General features: G+C 54.4%; 2 protein-coding genes across 4 annotated transcripts; both read left to right on the forward strand.

The window, feature by feature from the left end:
* Positions 1–3,474: 3,474 nt before the first annotated feature.
* On the forward strand, positions 3,475–8,936 carry PPM1J (protein phosphatase, Mg2+/Mn2+ dependent 1J). Its single transcript, XM_007977534.3, has 10 exons — positions 3,475–3,906; positions 5,286–5,400; positions 5,889–6,176; positions 6,472–6,584; positions 6,875–6,959; positions 7,530–7,648; positions 7,843–7,906; positions 8,063–8,170; positions 8,315–8,466; positions 8,616–8,936. The coding sequence occupies exons 1-10, from the start codon at positions 3,581–3,583 to the stop codon at positions 8,761–8,763; spliced, it is 1,518 nt and encodes a 505-aa protein (XP_007975725.1). The 5' UTR covers positions 3,475–3,580; the 3' UTR covers positions 8,764–8,936.
* Positions 8,937–11,533: 2,597 nt separating this feature from the next.
* Positions 11,534–17,718, forward strand: RHOC (ras homolog family member C). Of its 3 annotated transcripts, none has more exons than XM_007977541.3 (5): positions 11,534–11,855; positions 15,034–15,196; positions 15,721–15,841; positions 16,148–16,278; positions 17,127–17,718. In XM_007977541.3, exons 2-5 carry the CDS (start codon positions 15,041–15,043, stop codon positions 17,298–17,300), a joined length of 582 nt encoding a protein of 193 aa, XP_007975732.1. In that variant the 5' UTR covers positions 11,534–11,855; positions 15,034–15,040; the 3' UTR covers positions 17,301–17,718. The 3 variants fall into 3 exon arrangements, with proteins under 3 accessions (XP_007975732.1, XP_037854015.1, XP_007975733.1); XM_037998087.2 differs by lacking the exon at positions 11,534–11,855 and adding an exon at positions 13,675–13,744; XM_007977542.3 differs by lacking the exon at positions 11,534–11,855 and adding an exon at positions 13,697–13,791.
* Positions 17,719–17,949: the final 231 nt, after the last annotated feature.

The following is a 17,949-nucleotide window of genomic DNA, read 5'->3' on the forward strand; positions in this document are numbered from 1 at the left end:
GGAGAGAGGACATCCGGCCCCCGCAAGTTCTGTGCGGTTGGACACCTCCCTGGTGCAGGCCAGGCAACTCAGAGGAGGTCCCTCAAAACCCTCAAGGTCTCGTGGCCCTCAGTGCCCTGGCTCAGGGGAGCTGGAGGTGCTGGGGGAAAAGGAGCTGGGAGTGACGAGTGATTGACTATACCCTCAGGGTTTTTGAGCTTTGAAGATTGCAGAACTGCATTATCCAAGACTGTAGCCACTAGTGGCATATTGATATTTAAATTTAAATCTAAATTAATTAAATAAAACTCAAAATGAAATAGCTCAATAGCCACACGAAGATAGGGACTGTTGTATTGGACAGAGCAGATGTAGAACATTCCCGTCAGTGCGCAAAGTTCTGTTGGACAGCACTCTTCTAGATTGATATTTAGGAGGGATAGTGAATATCTCTTCCTCTCCCAGGAGTGGTGCTCTCAGGGGCTGGGAGGGCTAGAGGAAGTATAAGGGTGTGGGCATTAGGCAGGAGGACAGTAGTAGGCTATGAATGGTCCCTATGGATGATAACTGTGAATACCAACATGGGAACTAAACTCTGAGACCTAGTTTCTTGTTTTCCTTCCTTCCTTCCTTCCTTCCTTCCTTCCTTCCTTCCTTCCTTCCTTCCTTCCTTCTTTCCTTCCTTCTTTCCTACTTTCCTTCCTTCCTTCCTTCTTTCCTTCCTTCCTTCTTTCATTCTTTTTCCTTTCTTTTTTATTTATTTATTTTTGTGGGGGGACAGGGTCTCATCACTCTGTCACCCAGATTTTGGTTCATTGTAACCTCCACCTCCTGGGCTCAAATGATTCTCCCATGTCATCCTCCTGAGTAGCTGGGACTATAGGCGTAGTCTGTAGTGCACTACCAAGCCAGGGTTAATTTTTTGTATTTTTTGTAGAGACAGGGTTTTGCAATGTTGCCCAGGCTGGTCTTGAACTCCTGGACTCAACTGATCCATCCACCATGGCCTCCCAAAGTGCTATGATTACAGGCGTGAACCAGTACTCCTGGCCTGAGACCCAGTTTCTTTATCAGAAAAATTGTAATGTAATTAATTGCAACTGAATAATTCTTTACAGGGATCTATTCTGGATGCGAAAGTATTAGACAAATGAGAGGGAGTTGTGTTCTGTGAATTAGAAGGAACTTTCCTCTTAGTTTAAGAGGCCTTTGGGTTTGGGGTGATGTGAAGGGGAGAGACAAGGCAGAAGATGACCAGTTCTGGGCCCTGAGCCACCAACGTGGCCTGAGATAAAGGGGCCTGTCTTGAGGCTGTCCAGTCCCCCTCCTTGGCTCAAGCTTCATGTTCCCCCGGCAGGGCCAGTCACTGAGCAGAGTCTCGCTCTTCACAGAGAAAAACATCCCACAAGTCTGGTTCTTCGTACCCCACCCCCTTTTCCCTCTCACTTTCCACTGCCTCAGGGATGAGTAGAGGTGATGACCTCACCAGGTTCTGGGACAGTCTGAGGATGGAGGAGGCATAATGATGTCAGGAATAGGAGGTGAGAGGTTCAGAGAGAGGGGAGCCTTAGGATGAGGCCATGGCTGGGGGCTGTTCTGGAGCTACAGGGAGCTGTCATCCCCTGCTGGTCGTCTGGTGCTGGGGCTGGGGGGGTCTCTGGGCTTACCTCTGCGGACCTCTTGCAGCCACACCATGGTGCTAGAAAGGGCAGGGAATAGGAAGCTGGGTGACACCAAGAAGCAGTAAGTAAACTGTCCCAGAAACACTGAATAATAAAAAACAACCAGGAGTTATATTTGTTTCTTCAGTTGCTGGCTTGCTGCTGCTGTAATTTATCTGAGAGTTGGTTTCAGTTTTTCTCAAATAGCAGAGGAAAACCTACAGAAGCAGGTTGTTCTTTGTCCCTGTCTGCCTTTGCTGCTGTTTGCCTTGGGGTCTGTTTTTTTTTTTTCTCTCCTGTGACTTCTTTTCCTCTGGCTGTCTGTCCAAAGCTCAGGTGCAACATAGCAGGCATAGTAAGTCTACCAACCTGAATGACCACTGTGGGATCTTTATTTGGAAGATACCAAGAAAGTCATCCCTTCTGGGGACACAGCTTAGCCTGGGGAACAGAGTGGGATGTGGTCAGGAAACACATGGCCGACAGAGCCCAGAAAAGTTCCAGCCGTGAACTGGCTGTAGTAGTCCCTGATGGCTTCCTCCAACTTGCACGATGGCCACAACAGCCTTGTCCCCATTTGAGATGTGTGGGTGGGTGGTGTCTGTGGATACCCAGTGATCAACTTTCTGATAGGAGATTTAGAGACAGAGCTCTTGTGGCATCAGGTCAGTATCACCCTCTCCTAGAGGGGAGAAATTAGGAAGAACAGGCAGCCAACCAGTCGCTGGGCTCGGTCCTGGTCTTCCAGCGAGTGGGCTTTTACTCTTCTTAGACAAAGGCTTGGCCTGGCCTCTGTCTCCCCCTGGCGGCAGACATAGAACTTGCTTAGCATTCCCGGACAGCTCTCAGCCCTGGCCCTAAGAGAAGGATGGGAAGGGAGGAACCCCCACTCCTCTCTCTGCCATTGATCTCTTTTCTAGCCCTTCCTCCCTGATCCAGAGAACTAAGCTTGGTTCTTAAGACAGAGCAGGTTTGAATGGCAGGAGGCAGACATAGGTGTGAATCTTTCACTGACTGTGTGACCTCTTGGGGCAAGTCACGGTAAAATGACAAGAAGCGTCCGGTCCTGCCTCATCCATGAAACTGACAGGAAAAAACCCACCTTGAAGGTTGGTGTGCAGGATAAATAACCTAATAATGTATGGAACGTGCTTTATAAAGAGCCTAGTAGGCAGTACGTCTTCAACAAATAGTATTTGTTATGTTGTTATTATCCTATTAATAGCTAGTCCTGCTGTGATCAGGGAAGGTCTACATTGTGGGAAAGACTTGGGTTCTGAGAGAGAAAGGAGGGTGGGAGTGGCACCCTCTAGATCCCTCTAGAGGGATCTAGAGGTGGTCTTCATGGGGAACAGCGCATCAGGAGCCCAGGAATCTACCTCGGCTCCTGATTCCGGGGTGGTCGGCTGCAGCCTGGTCATTATCCCCGCACCCCCACCCGGTACCAGCTTGCTCGCTCTCGCTCCAGCAGCCCCATCCAGAGGTGGTGTCACACCTGGCGCCTCATACCAGCGGCTCCGAAGCTCCTGTTTTGCCCTGAGGTCATTAGCTCCATGGCTCTCTGGGCAGGCTGGCCACACCGAACCAAGAGCGAGGAGACCGCACCCCCTTGTCCCTCAGCCCCTGTCACAATGGAGACGTTCTAGCTGATATCTAATCTAGTGCACGGCTGAAATAAGGTTTCCTTCTCTCCGCCCCCTTCCCACAGCAACAGAACCTACCCCTAAGAAACGGAGGCGGGGCCAAGCCGAAATGGGGCGGGGCAGAGGCCGGGGGTCCGTGCGCCCGTTCCTGGGGTGGCCCAGAGCAAGGGCAAGTTTCGCCCGGGACCCGCCCAGCTGGCCGGGAGCCAGTAGCCGGGAAGGGCCGGTTGGCGCGAGCACCGCCCACCCCGAGTCCTGGGGGCGGGGCCGCGGCCGAGGGCGGGGCAGGGAGGCAGCATGCTAAACCGGGTGCGCTCGGCCGTGGCGCACCTGGTGAGCTCTGGGGGCGCTCCGCCTCCGCGCCCCAAATCCCCGGACCTGCCCAACGCCGCCTCGGCGCCGCCCGCTGCCGCTCCAGAAGCGCCCAGGAGCCCTCCTGCGAAGGCTGGGAGCGGGAGCGCGACGCCCGCGAAGGCTGTTGAGACTCGAGCGAGCTTCTCCAGACCGACCTTTCTGCAGCTGAGCCCCGGGGGGCTGCGACGCGCCGATGACCACGCGGGCCGGGCTGTGCAAAGCCCCCCGGACACGGGCCGCCGCCTGCCCTGGAGCACAGGCTACGCCGAGTGAGCGCCCCCTGGGGCACCCAAACCAGGATGGGACTCCCACCCCTCTCCCCAGCTCCGCATCCCCGGCGCTAGGACGCGTTCCCCACGCCGCGTCCAGGCCAGGAGCTCCCTTTTCCCAGGACCTTTGCTATCCTCTGGTCTTCGTGCCGCACCCCCTCCCAGCCCACTTTCCAGTCGGGCGCAGCCTATGTCACCTTCTTCAGGTCCTTCCCGCTCATTGACTGCCCTCGCTCACGCTGCCTCAGGACCTGTTCTCCCCCAGAGCCCGGAGGGCGGAGGGCCCTGCGAAGGATGAGTTGGCCAGTTCCCAGTCGCGGCCCGGCAGCTTAAAGGCTGAGAGAGAAGGGGTTTCACGAAGGAGCGGGGTTCTTTTTATTAGGGGACATAGCGGTTGGGAAGATTCGCTCACCCGCTTCCCGGCTCCAGCGCCCCAGTTCCCTGTCCCTCTTACCGTAGTTCCCCTCCCCCTCCACACCCAGAAATAGCCCGCGACACCAGCAGGCCGTCAGCTTCCCCAGGGGCGGGGAACTGGGGAAACGGGGAGGGGGACGCCCGGGGTAGAGGAGGGTCCCATTTAGATGCCTCTCAGCCTGCCAACTCATGCTAGCCTGGCAAAGAAGCGGACCCCCTGGCCGGACTGGCCGGCTTGCCCCCAGGCTGTGTGTATTTTTAATGCATCTGTCGGGAACGCAGAGCACCGAGGGAGCTGGGGGCGCTGAGTTCGCTGAGGAAGGTGGCTGGTGGCCCATGGACCCACCACCACCTCCCTTAGCCTCCGGTGTAAGAGGAGCTTGTGGGTATGTGGTTCCTGCCCAGTCCAGGTGGGCTTCCACTTCTACTCTATTTCAATTCCTCTTTCCCGATCTAGGCTGGAGAACTTCCTCATTGTCAAGGCAGCAGAAACTTTCGCTGGATGGTTTTAGGATAAGGATGGGTGTGCCCATGAGGATGAGGTGCTGGGGACAAGGCACTGGGAGAGTTAATAGTGGTTGAGGGTGAGATGTAGGGTGTAGCTAGCAGGGAAATAAAACTTCTGCTACCATCTAGCCCCTCCCCCAGAAGCACCACTAGGAATGCCTTTCATTTTCTTTTTTCTTTTTTGCCAGGGATAGGGGAAGTGAGGCAGGCAGGGGACATAGCGGTTGGCCAGAAGCTCCTGCTGGCCTTTCTGTGAGGTAGTAGGGCCGGCCACCCAAACAGTACTCCTTGCACCTTGCCAGCCCTCCCTTCTCCTCCTCCCTCTGGCCTGGATCCCAGGTGGCTGTGACCTTTCTCAGCTTGGCCAGCAGGCACAGGAGACGGTGTGTGTCTAAGGTGGGGGTTATTCCAGGACCTGGTCTGGTTTCCAACCTGATGTGGTCATTCTGGCCTGGCAGGGTCATCAATGCTGGCAAGAGTCGGCACAATGAGGACCAGGCTTGCTGTGAAGTGGTGTATGTGGAAGGTCGGAGGAGTGTTACAGGGGCACCTAGGGAGCTTAGCCGAGGCCAGGTAAGCCTGGATCCCCTTTCCCAGACTCCAGAGACACAGTGACACCTCTCCCCAGGGACTCAGGCCTCTAGTTTTAAATCTGAGCCATGTGGAAGACCTGACTAACTCACTGGCTTTCTACCTTCTGGCACAGAACCTTTACCTGGCATTCATCAGTTAGATTCCACCATGTAAGCATGAATGTTACTTTCCCACCTAAAATGTAGAGGCTCACATATTTATGGATGATTTAATTGCCAGTGCTGAGTTTTGGATCTGTTATCCTCTGAGTTTGGCTTTTTGAGCCTTTGCTTTCTCTTGATACATAGGAAGCCTTATGTGAATAAGTGAATAAACCTAATTTGCCTTCAGTAGCAAATACTGACTTCTCAGATGTTTGTATGGATGCCCAGAGTCTTGTTCTTCTCCTGGCATCACACACACACACACACACACACGCACACACCCCCCAAACAAACACAACTCACCTCCAACTTTTCCTCCACCAGGGACTCTGCTTCTACTACTGGGGCCTATTTGATGGTCATGCAGGGGGTGGAGCTGCTGAAATGGCCTCACGGCTCCTGCATCGCCATATCCGAGAGCAGCTAAAGGACCTGGTAGACATACTTCAGGACCCTTCGCCACCACCCCTCTGCCTCCCGACCACCCCAGGGACCCCAGATTCCTCCGATCCCTCTCACTTGCTTGGCCCTCAGTCCTGCTGGTCTTCACAGAAGGAAGTGACCCACGAGAGCCTGGTAGTGGGGGCCATTGAGAATGCCTTCCAGCTCATGGTGAGTGGGTGACCTGGGCCAAGGGTCTGCTAGGCAACCACTCTGGCCAACTCTGTGTGGAAGCCAGGTGGCCTAAGGGGGTTACGCTGAGAACCCACAACACCTTTGAGAGCCTGAGCAGAGCTTGGTTCAGAGGGGAGGGAGAAGGGGCAGTTATGCCCCAGTCTTCCCTCCTGTCTTCCAGTGTAGCCTGGCTGGGCCCGTTGATTCCTACAGGTGGAGGGGGTAGGGGGAGGGTGACTGTGTGCCTGGAACCTCTCCTTCTACCCACCTCTGACCCTTCCTTATGTGGCAGGATGAGCAGATGGCCCGGGAGCGGCGTGGCCACCAAGTGGAGGGGGGCTGCTGTGCACTGGTTGTGGTCTACCTGCTAGGCAAGGTGTACGTGGCCAATGCAGGCGATAGCAGGTATGGGGGAGGGGGCTCTGAGAGTGGCGACAGAGGGCCACACTCTCTGGGATGGGGGAATACAGGAGAGTGAGGTGGCAGGGGCTAAAAATCAAGACTGGAGGGAGTCAAGAGGGGTGACAGACATAAGGAGTGGCCTGAAATAGCCATTGGGTGGGGTCAGGGGCAGATATGGGGGTCTGGGTAAGGAATCTGAAAGGTCATTATGGAGAGGGCCTGGTCTTTCTGGAATTTTTCATGAATAGGTCTGAAGAGAACCAGGTCCCAATTCCTTTTCTTTCTTTGGGCAGGGCCATCATTGTCCGGAATGGTGAAATCATTCCAATGTCCCGAGAGTTTACCCCGGAGACTGAGCGCCAGCGTCTTCAGCTGCTTGTAAGTAGGAACCAAACTCCCTACCCCCATTCTTTGTCGGGTCTTGTGCCTCCCTGCACCCCACGGACCTGAGAACTCTCACACCCCCACCACAGGCACAGAAAGCACCTTACTGGGAAGGCCGCTGTGTGGACTGTGGAGTGCGGGGCTGAGCTGGTGGGAGGCTGCAGTACTGGGTTGATCCAGTGCTCCCACTGTGGCCCCAGCTGAGGATGGAAGTAGAGACTGAGGTGGGGGAAGGGAACAGCAAAGGCCCCTGAGAGGCAGTACGGCTTAGAGCCTAAATGTTGGTGGCTGTGGAGCTGGAAGCCCGGGATGCATCCTGGTCTGAGTGCTTTGCTAATTGTGTAACCTCAGCAATTCCCTCCCTTAACCTCTGTGCATCAATAGTTCCTGCCTTAAGGGCTGTTGTGAGGAATAAATGAGTTAATATTTGCTAATATTAGAATAATGTGTGGCACATGGTAAACTCTATTTAAGGGTCTGCTGTAGTTAACGTCATCTATATACCAGCGTGTGCTGTGAGCATAATGCCCCCTGGCTGTCTGTTCTGATCATCCCTAACTCTAGGGCTTCCTGAAACCAGAGCTGCTAGGCAGTGAATTCACCCACCTTGAGTTCCCCCGCAGAGTTCTGCCCAAGGAGCTGGGGCAGAGGATGTTGTACCGGGACCAGAACATGACCGGCTGGTAACACTTCCCTCAGAGCTGGGGCCCGTTCCCATGGCAACACAACCAGCCCCTCGCCCGCAGCAAGGTGGAAGCTGGAGGCTGGGAGTTGGGAGGATGTGGCCTTTCTAAGGGGTTTGTGTGAGGGTGCGCAGCTCCTAGGGGAGAGGGACTTTGATGCCTGGGTGATGCCTCCTCTACTCCCCCCTCCCCAGGGCCTACAAAAAGATCGAGCTGGAGGATCTCAGGTTTCCTCTGGTCTGTGGGGAGGGCAAAAAGGTAAACTCCATGGTAGAGGTGGGAGAGGGCAGGAGCACCTGTCACAACTTGTCTAGGGAGGTGGAGGTTCTACCTGAGGGTAGGGGTGGAAGGGATCTTTGGTTTCAGAGAATCTAGCAGAGGACTAGAGTGGCACTCCCTCCTCATTTCTTTCAGGCTCGGGTGATGGCCACCATTGGGGTGACCCGAGGCTTGGGAGACCACAACCTTAAGGTCTGCAGTTCCACCCTGCCCATCAAGCCTTTTCTCTCCTGCTTCCCTGAGGTGAGCCATATGGTGGCCCCCTTAAACCACATCTTGCCTTCTCTGGGGGTCTCAGGCCAGCTTTCATCTGCAGTCCCTTTATCCCCAAGCTCCCTGTCCAGCAAACCCCACACCTCAATCCTCTCCGCCCTTTTCTCCCACTAGGTACGAGTATATGACCTGACGCAATATGAGCATTGCCCAGATGATGTGCTAGTCCTGGGAACAGATGGCCTGTGGGATGTCACTACTGACTATGAGGTAGCTGCCACTGTGGACAGGGTGCTGTCGGCCTATGAGCCCAATGACCACAGCAGGTAGGGGCTGCATGGCATGGTGGTAAGGGGATGGCACTGGTGAAGGAAGGGTCAAAGGGAAGCAATGCTTGGGACCCCACATGTGGGCCTGTGTATCTGTCTTCCCACATATATGTTGGTACATGAATGTGCATGTGTGCTTCTGGCAGGTATACAGCTCTGGCTCAAGCTCTGGTCCTGGGGGCCCGGGGTACCCCCCGGGACCGTGGCTGGCGTCTCCCCAACAACAAGCTGGGTTCCGGGGATGACATCTCTGTCTTCGTCATCCCCCTGGGAGGGCCAGGCAGTTACTCCTGAGGGGCTGAACATCATCCCTCCCACCACCATCCCAGCCTCTCCATACTTACTCTTCTCACAGCCCAAATTCTGAAGTTGTCTCCCTGACCCTTCTTTAGTGGCAGCTTAACTGAAGAAGGGATGCCCGCTATATCCAAAATTATAGCTACTGGCAAATAAACCAGATGGATAAAAGTGTGTGTCTTTATTTGCTTTGACTAGAAACTGAAAGATAAGAAGAAAGCTCTGTGGGGTGGTGGAAAGAGCACCAGAACAGTTCTAGAAATGTGGTATTCCCCAGGTTCTTTATTCCGCCCGCCACTCTTTCCACTCCACGCATTTGCTGTGAGTGTCACTGGCCACTTCTGTGGCTTCACCCATCTGCCCAGACCCTTCCTGAGCTTTAGATCCACACATTCCAGTCATCTCCTGGACAGCCCGTTGGCACTTCAATTCAAATACCTCAAACTAAATTCACCACTGCCCTCCATAACATGTTCCTTCTCCTGGTATATCCCCTCAATGTGCACCAGCTCTGCTGCTCCAGTTAGAAATCCTGGAGTTGGCCACCCTTTGCTTTCATTTCTTTCCCATCAAGGTAATTGATCACTAAGTATTGTTGACTGTAGACCTTTAAAAATATTTCTCTACTTGTCTCCACCTCTCTCTGCCTTCAGTCACCACCACCTTTTACTATATTGGCCTCCTACATTTAGTGGCTCCTTACTGCGCCTAGAACAAAATCAACACTCAACTCCTGTGCATGGCATATAAGGACCTTCATGATCCAGCCACAGCTTCCTTCTCCAGCCTCATTTTTCACCACCACCACCAACTTCCTGGGGTTTGCACAACTGTGGGCTTTTAGTAGCTCCAACTTATCCAACATCTACTGCCAGGCATGGTGGTTCACACCTGTAATCCCAACACTTTGGGAGGCAGAGGTGAGAGGACTGCTTAAGCCCAGGAGTTTAAGACCACCCTGGGCAATAGTGAGACCCCATCTCTACAGAAAAATAAAAAAATAGCTGAATGTAGTGGTGAGTGCCTGTGGGAAGCAGTTAAGCATCCAAGGAAATTAAGAGTATTGCTTATAGTAGAAAAGAATAAAGATCTCAGATCAGTGACTGTTTCCACCTTAAGAGGCCAGAAAAAGAACAGCAAATTAAACCCAAAGTAAGCTAAGGGAAGCAAAAATAAAGATGAGCAAAATAATTAGAAAAGGCTCATCACCAGCCTGGGCAATATAGCAAGACCCCATCCATACAAAAAATACAAAAATTAGGTGTGGTGGTACACCCCTCTAGTCCCAGCTACTGGGGAAGCTGAAGTGGGAGAATCACTTGAGCCCAGAAAGTTGAGGCTGCAGTGAGCTGAGATTTTGCCCTGCACACTTGGGCAACAGAGATCTTGTCTCAAAAAAAAAAAAAAAAGAAAAAGAAAAATTAAAATTAAAAAAATCTACACATCACCTTATCTTGAAAACTTCACTTGCTGTTCAGGACTGGGTATCCCACAGCCACACAGGCCCACACTACAGCAATGACCTCCTGTATTATAACTGTCTACATTAGGAGTCAGTAGGGAGTAGCAATTAAGAACAGGGGCTCTAGAGTTCAGCTGTTTGGGTTCTAGTGTCAGACCCAGCACTAGCTTTGTAACCTCTCTGAACCTCAATTTGCTTCTCAGTAAAATGGAGATAGCTACCTCATGAGATTCTGGTAGTTAATGTATGTGGACCCAGGTCCATGTAATATGGATTCAATAAATGTTAGCCATCTTGAATTTGTCTGCATTCCTCATTTAGACTCTTAAGTTGTTTGAAGGCAGAAATGGATCTTCCAAACATAACTCTCAGTTCACCCTCAAGAAATGTTTACTGAGCCAGTTAAGATGGCTGGGGCCAAACTGCTGCGGACCTCAGTTTTCACATTTGTCAAATGTCTGGATTGCACTTCAGATAAAGTCTATATGACTCCTAACATTTATTCATTCATCAAATATTTGTTGGCAACCTATTATGTGCCACTCACTGTGCTAGACAACGGGGGAAGGGACAGGCTGGAAGAGCCTGGGAAGTAGCAGGGCCAGACCACCAGTTTGGAGCCAGACAGGCCCGGCTGTGTGAATTCTTGCTGTCACAAGTCAAAAACATTTGTGTAAGCCCCTTGATTTCTCTGAGCCTCAGCTTCCCTATGGGCAAAAGGGGATGGGTATATTTTCCCCAAAGATCTGTGATGAATATTGAAAGGGTTAAGCTGTGTAGTGTCCCAAGCACAAGCCAATGAAATGTTGGTGGACGTCCTCATTCTACTCCCACCTCCTCAGCTTCCTTATAGGAAAAGGAGATACGTGTGTAGGTAAATATCCTATACACCAAGTCAGAACTAGAAGTGGGAACAGAATTCCCAGCTGGGATCCGGAAGCATTTCTAGGAGCACCCTTTGAGGAGTAGGTAGGAATTGGACTCCTGGAAATTCCAGGCCCAGGGAGGAAAGCGAATTGTGAGGAGGAACGGAGGTCTGGGTCTGAACGGCTCTGAGAGGTCTTCAAGTTTGGGGGATGATGTTGGGCTGTACGATCCTAGGAACAAGAGAGTGGACATCTCCCCCAACCAACACACCCGCGCCGGGCCCTGGGACGTGCCGGGGGCTGCCCTTTCCCAGTCCCGCCTCCGGAGAGGTCCCAGGTGCAGCAAGAGCGGGTGGCTGCTTGGCCACAGGAGGGCAGCAGCGGCCCTTCCTGACCCCACCCCGAGCACTCTTAACTTTCCCGACGCCGGTCCTCCCCTAGGGGCTGGAAGGTTGGGCAGAGTGAGTTCACCCAGGTAGTGCTCGCCCCGCTAGCCCGGCTCCTCCGCAGTCCGGGAATAACCCCGTGGCCCTCCCCTACCTGGCGGAGTGGACGCCCCCGGCCCCAGGCCTGCGGACCAGGCAAGCGGCGGCGGCCCTGCGCGGGGCCGGGGCGGGCCGAGGCAAGGGCCGCCCCCAGCCGACCCTCCCCCTGCCGGGCCCGCCCTCCCCGCCGCGGAGCTGGAGGAGGGCGGGGCGGGGCCCTGGGGTCAGTCTGAGCCTCCGGCACCGGCCGCGCAGCTGGAGGCGGCGGAACCGAAGGTACCCTGGGCTGGGGCTGCGGGCAGCGGGGCGTCTTGGGAACTCGTCTCCGGGAGAGCACTTTGCCTTCTTCTCTGGGCTGGAGATCGAGGCCCGTGCAGGGAGGGGGCTTCGGCCTGGGCTTGGACCCCGTTCCCTCCCCGCGGAGTCGGCATCCGGGCTGGGCGGGGGTCGGCCGCGTCGGCACCTCCCCGGGCTGCAGCGAGGGGGCCCGGACTTGCTGGCAGGGGCTCTGGCCTCCTGAGGTCCGAGTCGGAGCCCCTTCCCCTCTCCTTCCAGCTTCCTGGAACCTGCCCCGCCGGGTGAGGGGCAAGGGAGCCTCAACTCAGACGCTCCAACCCCCAGGGCGGGCGGCCGCAGGGGACCTAGAGTGGGATGGGGTGGGAATTCCTCCAGGCCAGGAGGGAGGCATGGCGGGAATAGGGGCGGGAGGTGACCATTGGGACCTGCCACTGTTCGCCAGGGTCTGGACGCCGCCCTAGACGGTTCCTGGAGCCCGCTTGTGTTGAGGATAAGGGAGATGGGGAAGGATCCAACTCTGTGGGGTGTGTGTGTGTGTGTGTGTGTGTGTGTGTGTGTGTGTGGACAGAGAGAGAGAAAATGAGAATGAGAATCCTTCTCCTTCTTCATACTCGAACCAAGAAAGAGTATCCTGGGGTTTGGGGCTGGGATCCCGAGTCCCACCCTCACTCTGGTTTTAAAGTTGAGAATGCGGTATCTCCAGAACGGATTCCTTCCCTAGGTGTAGGGTGGGTCAGCAAAGTCAACCGGCCGCTGTGGATCATCTGGGAATTCAAGAGAGCGGTTGGAGAGAGATCTGGTGTATCCACACTGTCTTGTCTTGGGGAAGGCCCCAGAAGTTCCAGGCTCCATTCCAGGCCCTGTGTGGGGCTCAGTTGCCCCTCTTAAGGGGTCAGTGGGACAGTCCCTCTGGGGCTGCCTCCCATAGGGAGTTATTCATGCCATCTTGGCCTTGGGCCTAGTGTCTTGGCCTAGCCTGGGCTGCCTGCTGTTCCGGCCCAACCGTAGCCTGGAGGGAAAGTCTTCTAATTGAGCTGGAGGCTCCAGGTCCCTTAACCCCGGGCTTCTGTCCTCTGCCTCCTACCACTCTGGTGCCATCTGAATTGCCCTGCTGGGGGGACAGCAGTGACATACTCATGCCTAAGTGACTGGCTTTCACCCCAGTAGTGATTGCCCTCCATCAACACTGCCCACCCCAGGCTGGGGCTACCCCAGCCCATCTTTACAAAACAGGGCAAGGTGAACTAACGGAGTGGGTGGAGGAGTTGGAAGAAATCCTAGTGTCAGTCACCTGGATAGAATTCCCAAGGAACCCTCTTTTTGGAGGATGGTTTCCATTTCTGGAGGCTATCTGCCGGCAGGGTGAATGCCTTCTTGCTTGTCTTCTGGGGAATCAGAGAGAGTCCGTTTGGTGGTGGGAAGAGTGTGGCTGTGTACTTTGAACTCCTGTAAATTCTCTGACTCATGTCCACAAAACCGACAGTTTTGTGAATGTGTGTGGAGGCAAGGGAAGGGCCACCCAGGATCTACTGTTGAAGGGAACAGGCCTGGGGCTGGAGGATTCGTTTCCTAAAGGGCAGTGTGAGGTGGTGATGGGGTGTGGGGAGTAGAGGCGTTCAGTCAGCCCAGTTTGACAGGATGTGGGACTGAGAGAAAAAGCTAGGTTTGAAGCCGAGATCAGGTTACCGTCGCTTTCTTAACTGCTCCCTGCCTGGTTGGTGCTGGGACTGGCCCTCATTTGTCTCTTCTTTTGGGACTCCTCCCAACCCAGACTCTAGCCCCCTCCCCCTTCCCAACAGCCTTGACTTCATCTCAGCTCCAGAGCCCGCCCTCTCTTCCTGCAGCCTGGGAACTTCAGCCGGCTGGAGGTCGGTTCCCCTCCCCAGGGAAGGAGGAAGTGAGGGAAGCTGCGAAGGTGTGATGAACTGTGCAGATGCTCGCCGTGTGTGCTGGGGGTGGGGGACACTTGGAAGCCCGGGAAGCTGACTCCTTGCCCTGAGTCACAGGGAGGGGTGGGCAGGGCCTCTGGGTGAGCTGGACCGAGGGAGGAAGGGACTGTTCCAGAGTGGGTGGAGGTGATTCCCTGGTGGATTCTTCTCAGTCACTGTGCTGTGGTGGATGTGTGGCTCCCTACAGTGTGGTCATTGTCCCCTGCCAGGGGCTGAGTGACCCAGTGTTGCTGGCAGGCCCAGGAGGAAGGGGGGAGGAAGGCAGCCTGCCCAAACTCAAGCTGTGGGCACTGCTGGGACTGAGCCTCCTTTGTATGACTTGGGGCTTTGGGGACCGGGTGGGGTGGACCAGGGAAGCTGGCTGGCTGCTGCCCCTGTCCCCTGGGTTTCCCTGCTTCTGCTCTTCTTCCTACCGCTGAGGTGACATGTTGAAGAGGCACGGCTTTGAGTCACACAGTCCTGCTTTGGATGCTATCCCTGCCGTTTATAAGCCACAGCTCTGAATCTGTCTTAACCTCATTGAGCCTTAGTTTCCTGGTTTGTCAAAATGGAAAGTACACCATCTACCTCCCAGGCATCTGGGGACCAAAGGAGATAATTCCTGCCAAAATGCCCGACAGAGTGCCTGGCACCTAGGGACTCTATAACTATTCTTCCTTTACCCACCTACCACCTGGTAGCTGGTTCTGCTACTCTGGTCCTAGAGAGGGACTCCTCATTTGTGACTGGACAGGTATGACTTGTGCTGAGGGACAGTCTGTTCTAGATTGGACCTTAGAGATTATTAAACTGTAAATGCATCAAAATCCTGGTAACCAATGAAGTCTGACTCGAAACCCTGATGTGTGAAGTAGATAGAAGCTTGCTCCCTGGACGTCCCGCATCCCTGAGCAGCTCTCTAGCTACCTGGAGTCCCCAAGTTGGCAAGTGGATTAGATTGAAACTCATGTTTTCCAGCTCCCAAGTGGGGTCATCGTCCACCTCCCACCACTGTATTCTAACCCATCGAGGGAGACCTGTCCCTGACCCAGAGATTAGGAATTTCGAGCTCTGTTGTTGCACAATTGGTGTTTGTCCAGAAGATGCCTGAGCAAGCCCCCTGTCCCTTTGCTAGATGCCTCGGTTTCTAGGAAGGTTTGGGGGCCCTAGAGAAGTGTTTCTGGACTTAATGGCGTTTCCTCAAATCCTCAATACCTCTTTCCTGGCAGCCCCACCATGGCTGCAATCCGAAAGAAGCTGGTAATCGTTGGGGATGGTGCCTGTGGGAAGACCTGCCTCCTCATTGTCTTCAGCAAGGATCAGTTTCCGGAGGTCTACGTCCCTACTGTCTTTGAGAACTATATTGCAGATATTGAGGTGGACGGCAAGCAGGTGAAGACAGAGATGCCCTTCCCACCCGACCCTGAGACCCCGCCCCCAGTCACTGAATGACCTAGTATGTCCTTCCCCACTCCTACCCCTGTCCTTGCATCATTCTCCCTGCTGGAACCAGTAAAAGTTGGGAAGTACATCTGCAGTCTTAAAAAACCTGGATATACTTTCTGGGTCTCCCACAGACTGGCTCTGTAACCTGGGCCGAGTCCCTTTGCCTCTGGGTTTAAGCTCCCCCACCTGCAAAATGGGGATGATGGTAAGACCTCCCTCAAAGGGTTGTCGTGAGAATTAACCAAAATAATGGTGCTCACAGTGGCAACTCAAGGGTCAAACACATGTCTTAGCTTTCTTTAACAAACTGACCTAATTTATGTTGTGGGACAGTGATTAATACAATGCCTGACACATAGCAGGTACTCAATAAAGAAGTTCAGTGAGCCCAAAGAATAGTGGTTTCAGAGGACCTTTGGGTGGCAGGGTTGGGGCCCTCAGGCCAGCTACTCACTGGCCTTGTGTGTCAGGTGGAGCTGGCTCTGTGGGACACAGCAGGGCAGGAAGACTATGATCGACTGCGGCCTCTCTCCTACCCGGACACTGACGTCATCCTCATGTGCTTCTCCATCGACAGCCCCGACAGCCTGGGTGAGGGGATTGGAGGGAGGGGACTGAGAACCCCTCGGAATCAACCAGAGGTGTCGTGCCTTGGCCTGTCTTCAGTCATCTTCAGAGGTGGGGGTGGGGATGCAGGGGAGCACTCAGGCCCTGTTGGTCTCCTTTACTGTGGTAACTGGCCCTCTGAGGGCATACTGCTCTTGAGGTTTTGAGCTGTGAAAGGGACCATCATGCTGAATAGCTTCTAAGATTCTGCTGTGGGAAGATGAGGGCCCCCCAGGGGAACTTTCTAGCTTAAGTGGAGGCACCAACACCTGTTGGGGCATGTCTGCACAGAAAACATTCCTGAGAAGTGGACCCCAGAGGTGAAGCACTTCTGCCCCAACGTGCCCATCATCCTGGTGGGGAATAAGAAGGACCTGAGGCAAGATGAGCACACCAGGAGAGAGCTGGCCAAGATGAAGCAGGTGGGTGCGGCTGCCAGGCTGGAGCCCCTGGGGAAGAAGGCACCCTCTGAGGGGTTGCAGACGGGCAAAGGGAGCTTCTTTCCAGCTACTGCCATGTGCTAGGGGAGATGGTAATATCTCCTGGTGAGGGAGGACCCATAGGGTTGTGTCTGATGAGGCATCAGAGAATGAAGTGACTTGCCCAAAGTCACTTGGCATTTTTATTTATTCCAGTTAATTGTCCATTCTGTTTAGAATTGGGACTATTAAGATGATTAAGAAAATCTGCCCTCGGGGAGACAGCTTATGTTTCACTTGGGGTACCCAGGCTGTGCCATCACAGTGCCCCTGGGAGAGGTGTAGGGTGATGTGGATGTGTGAACGAGGGCAGGCATTGTGTAAATGGCTGGAAGAAGGGATGAGAGAGCTGGCTTGTTCAGGGACCTAAGTGGCTCTCTAGCCAGAGCACTAGAGTTTATTAGAGAAAGCTGTCAGGATAAGAAATGCAGGTAATTACGGCAAAGTTTCAAAGTGGGGAGATGTTAGGTCTGTGTGTTAGAAAAATAATTCTGACTGGAAGAGTGAGGATGGAGGCAGAGCAGTCAGGAGGTGGGAGGCGCTCATTCAGGCAAGAGAACTGGGGGCTGTGTGTGGGAGGAGGTGGGGCTGAATGGGAATGGAGGGAGGGACCAGAGGGATTTTTGGATCCCTGGCCCAGAAGCTGCCCAGGGTAGCTGGGGCCTGGGCGCTTTTTTTGGGTCAGGACTGGAGGAGGAGGCATTTGTTCCAGCTGCTACACTTATGGGTGAGGAAGGAGAGGTTCATGTAGTCACCAGCTTCCTTTGACCCCTCATCTTCTGTCTTCTCAGGAGCCCGTTCGGTCTGAGGAAGGCCGGGACATGGCGAACCGGATCAGCGCCTTTGGCTACCTTGAGTGCTCAGCCAAGACCAAGGAGGGAGTGCGGGAGGTGTTTGAGATGGCCACTCGGGCTGGCCTCCAGGTCCGCAAGAACAAGCGCCGGAGGGGCTGTCCCATTATCTGAGATCCCCAAGGCCTTTCCAAACATGCCCCCTCCCTTCAACAGGGGTACAGAAATTATCCCCCTACAACCCCAGCCTCCTTAGGGCTCCATGCTGAAGGCTCCCCTTTTCAGTTCCCTCCTGCCCAGGACTGCATTGAGGTTTCCTAGCCCTGAGGTGGTGGGGTGGTGCGGGCCCTCCCTCCCAGTGCTCTGGGAGCCAGGCCTATGCCCTGCCCTTCCTCAGGGCCCCTGGGGCTCTTGCCCCTTTGACCTTTCCCAAAGAATGGTCACACACCAGCACTTTATACACTTCTGGCTCACAGGAAAGTATCTGCAGTAGGGGACCCAGAGTCCCAGGCCCCTGGAGTTGTTTTTGGCAGGGGCCTTGTCTCTCACTGCATTTGGTCAGGGGGGCATGAATAAAGGCTACAGGCTCCAACGTGTGTGGCAGCTTCTGGTCTTTCCCTCTGGGTGCTTAGTGTCCCATCTCTTTTCATGTCCAAGTTGCTTGCCAGCCTGGCCCCCTGTCTACAAGGCAGGCCAGCGGCCGGCAGGGTGGAGTCTTAGAGCAAAGGATGAGGTCATGCCTGGCTCTGGGCCAAGGAGGCGGGTGAAGGGAGTGGTCTGTAGCAGGGGGCTAAACTTAGAAACCTGTGGGTGGCTTCCCTGC

Source organism: Chlorocebus sabaeus, chromosome 20 (genome assembly GCF_047675955.1).
Source record: "Chlorocebus sabaeus isolate Y175 chromosome 20, mChlSab1.0.hap1, whole genome shotgun sequence".
NCBI classification, from domain to species: Eukaryota; Metazoa; Chordata; class Mammalia; order Primates; family Cercopithecidae; genus Chlorocebus; species Chlorocebus sabaeus.

Coding starts and splice junctions, on each gene's coding strand:
- RHOC (XM_007977541.3), top strand. CDS start 15,041: ATGGCTGCAATCCGAAAGAAGCTGGTAATCGTTGGGGATGGTGCCTGT. Junction 15,197..15,720: donor TTGAGGTGGACGGCAAGCAG/GTGAAGACAGAG, acceptor CTTGTGTGTCAG/GTGGAGCTGGCTCTGTGGGA. Junction 15,842..16,147: donor CGACAGCCCCGACAGCCTGG/GTGAGGGGATTG, acceptor ATGTCTGCACAG/AAAACATTCCTGAGAAGTGG.
- PPM1J (XM_007977534.3), top strand. CDS start 3,581: ATGCTAAACCGGGTGCGCTCGGCCGTGGCGCACCTGGTGAGCTCTGGG. Junction 6,960..7,529: donor GCCAGCGTCTTCAGCTGCTT/GTAAGTAGGAAC, acceptor CCCTAACTCTAG/GGCTTCCTGAAACCAGAGCT. Junction 7,649..7,842: donor GACCAGAACATGACCGGCTG/GTAACACTTCCC, acceptor CCCCCTCCCCAG/GGCCTACAAAAAGATCGAGC.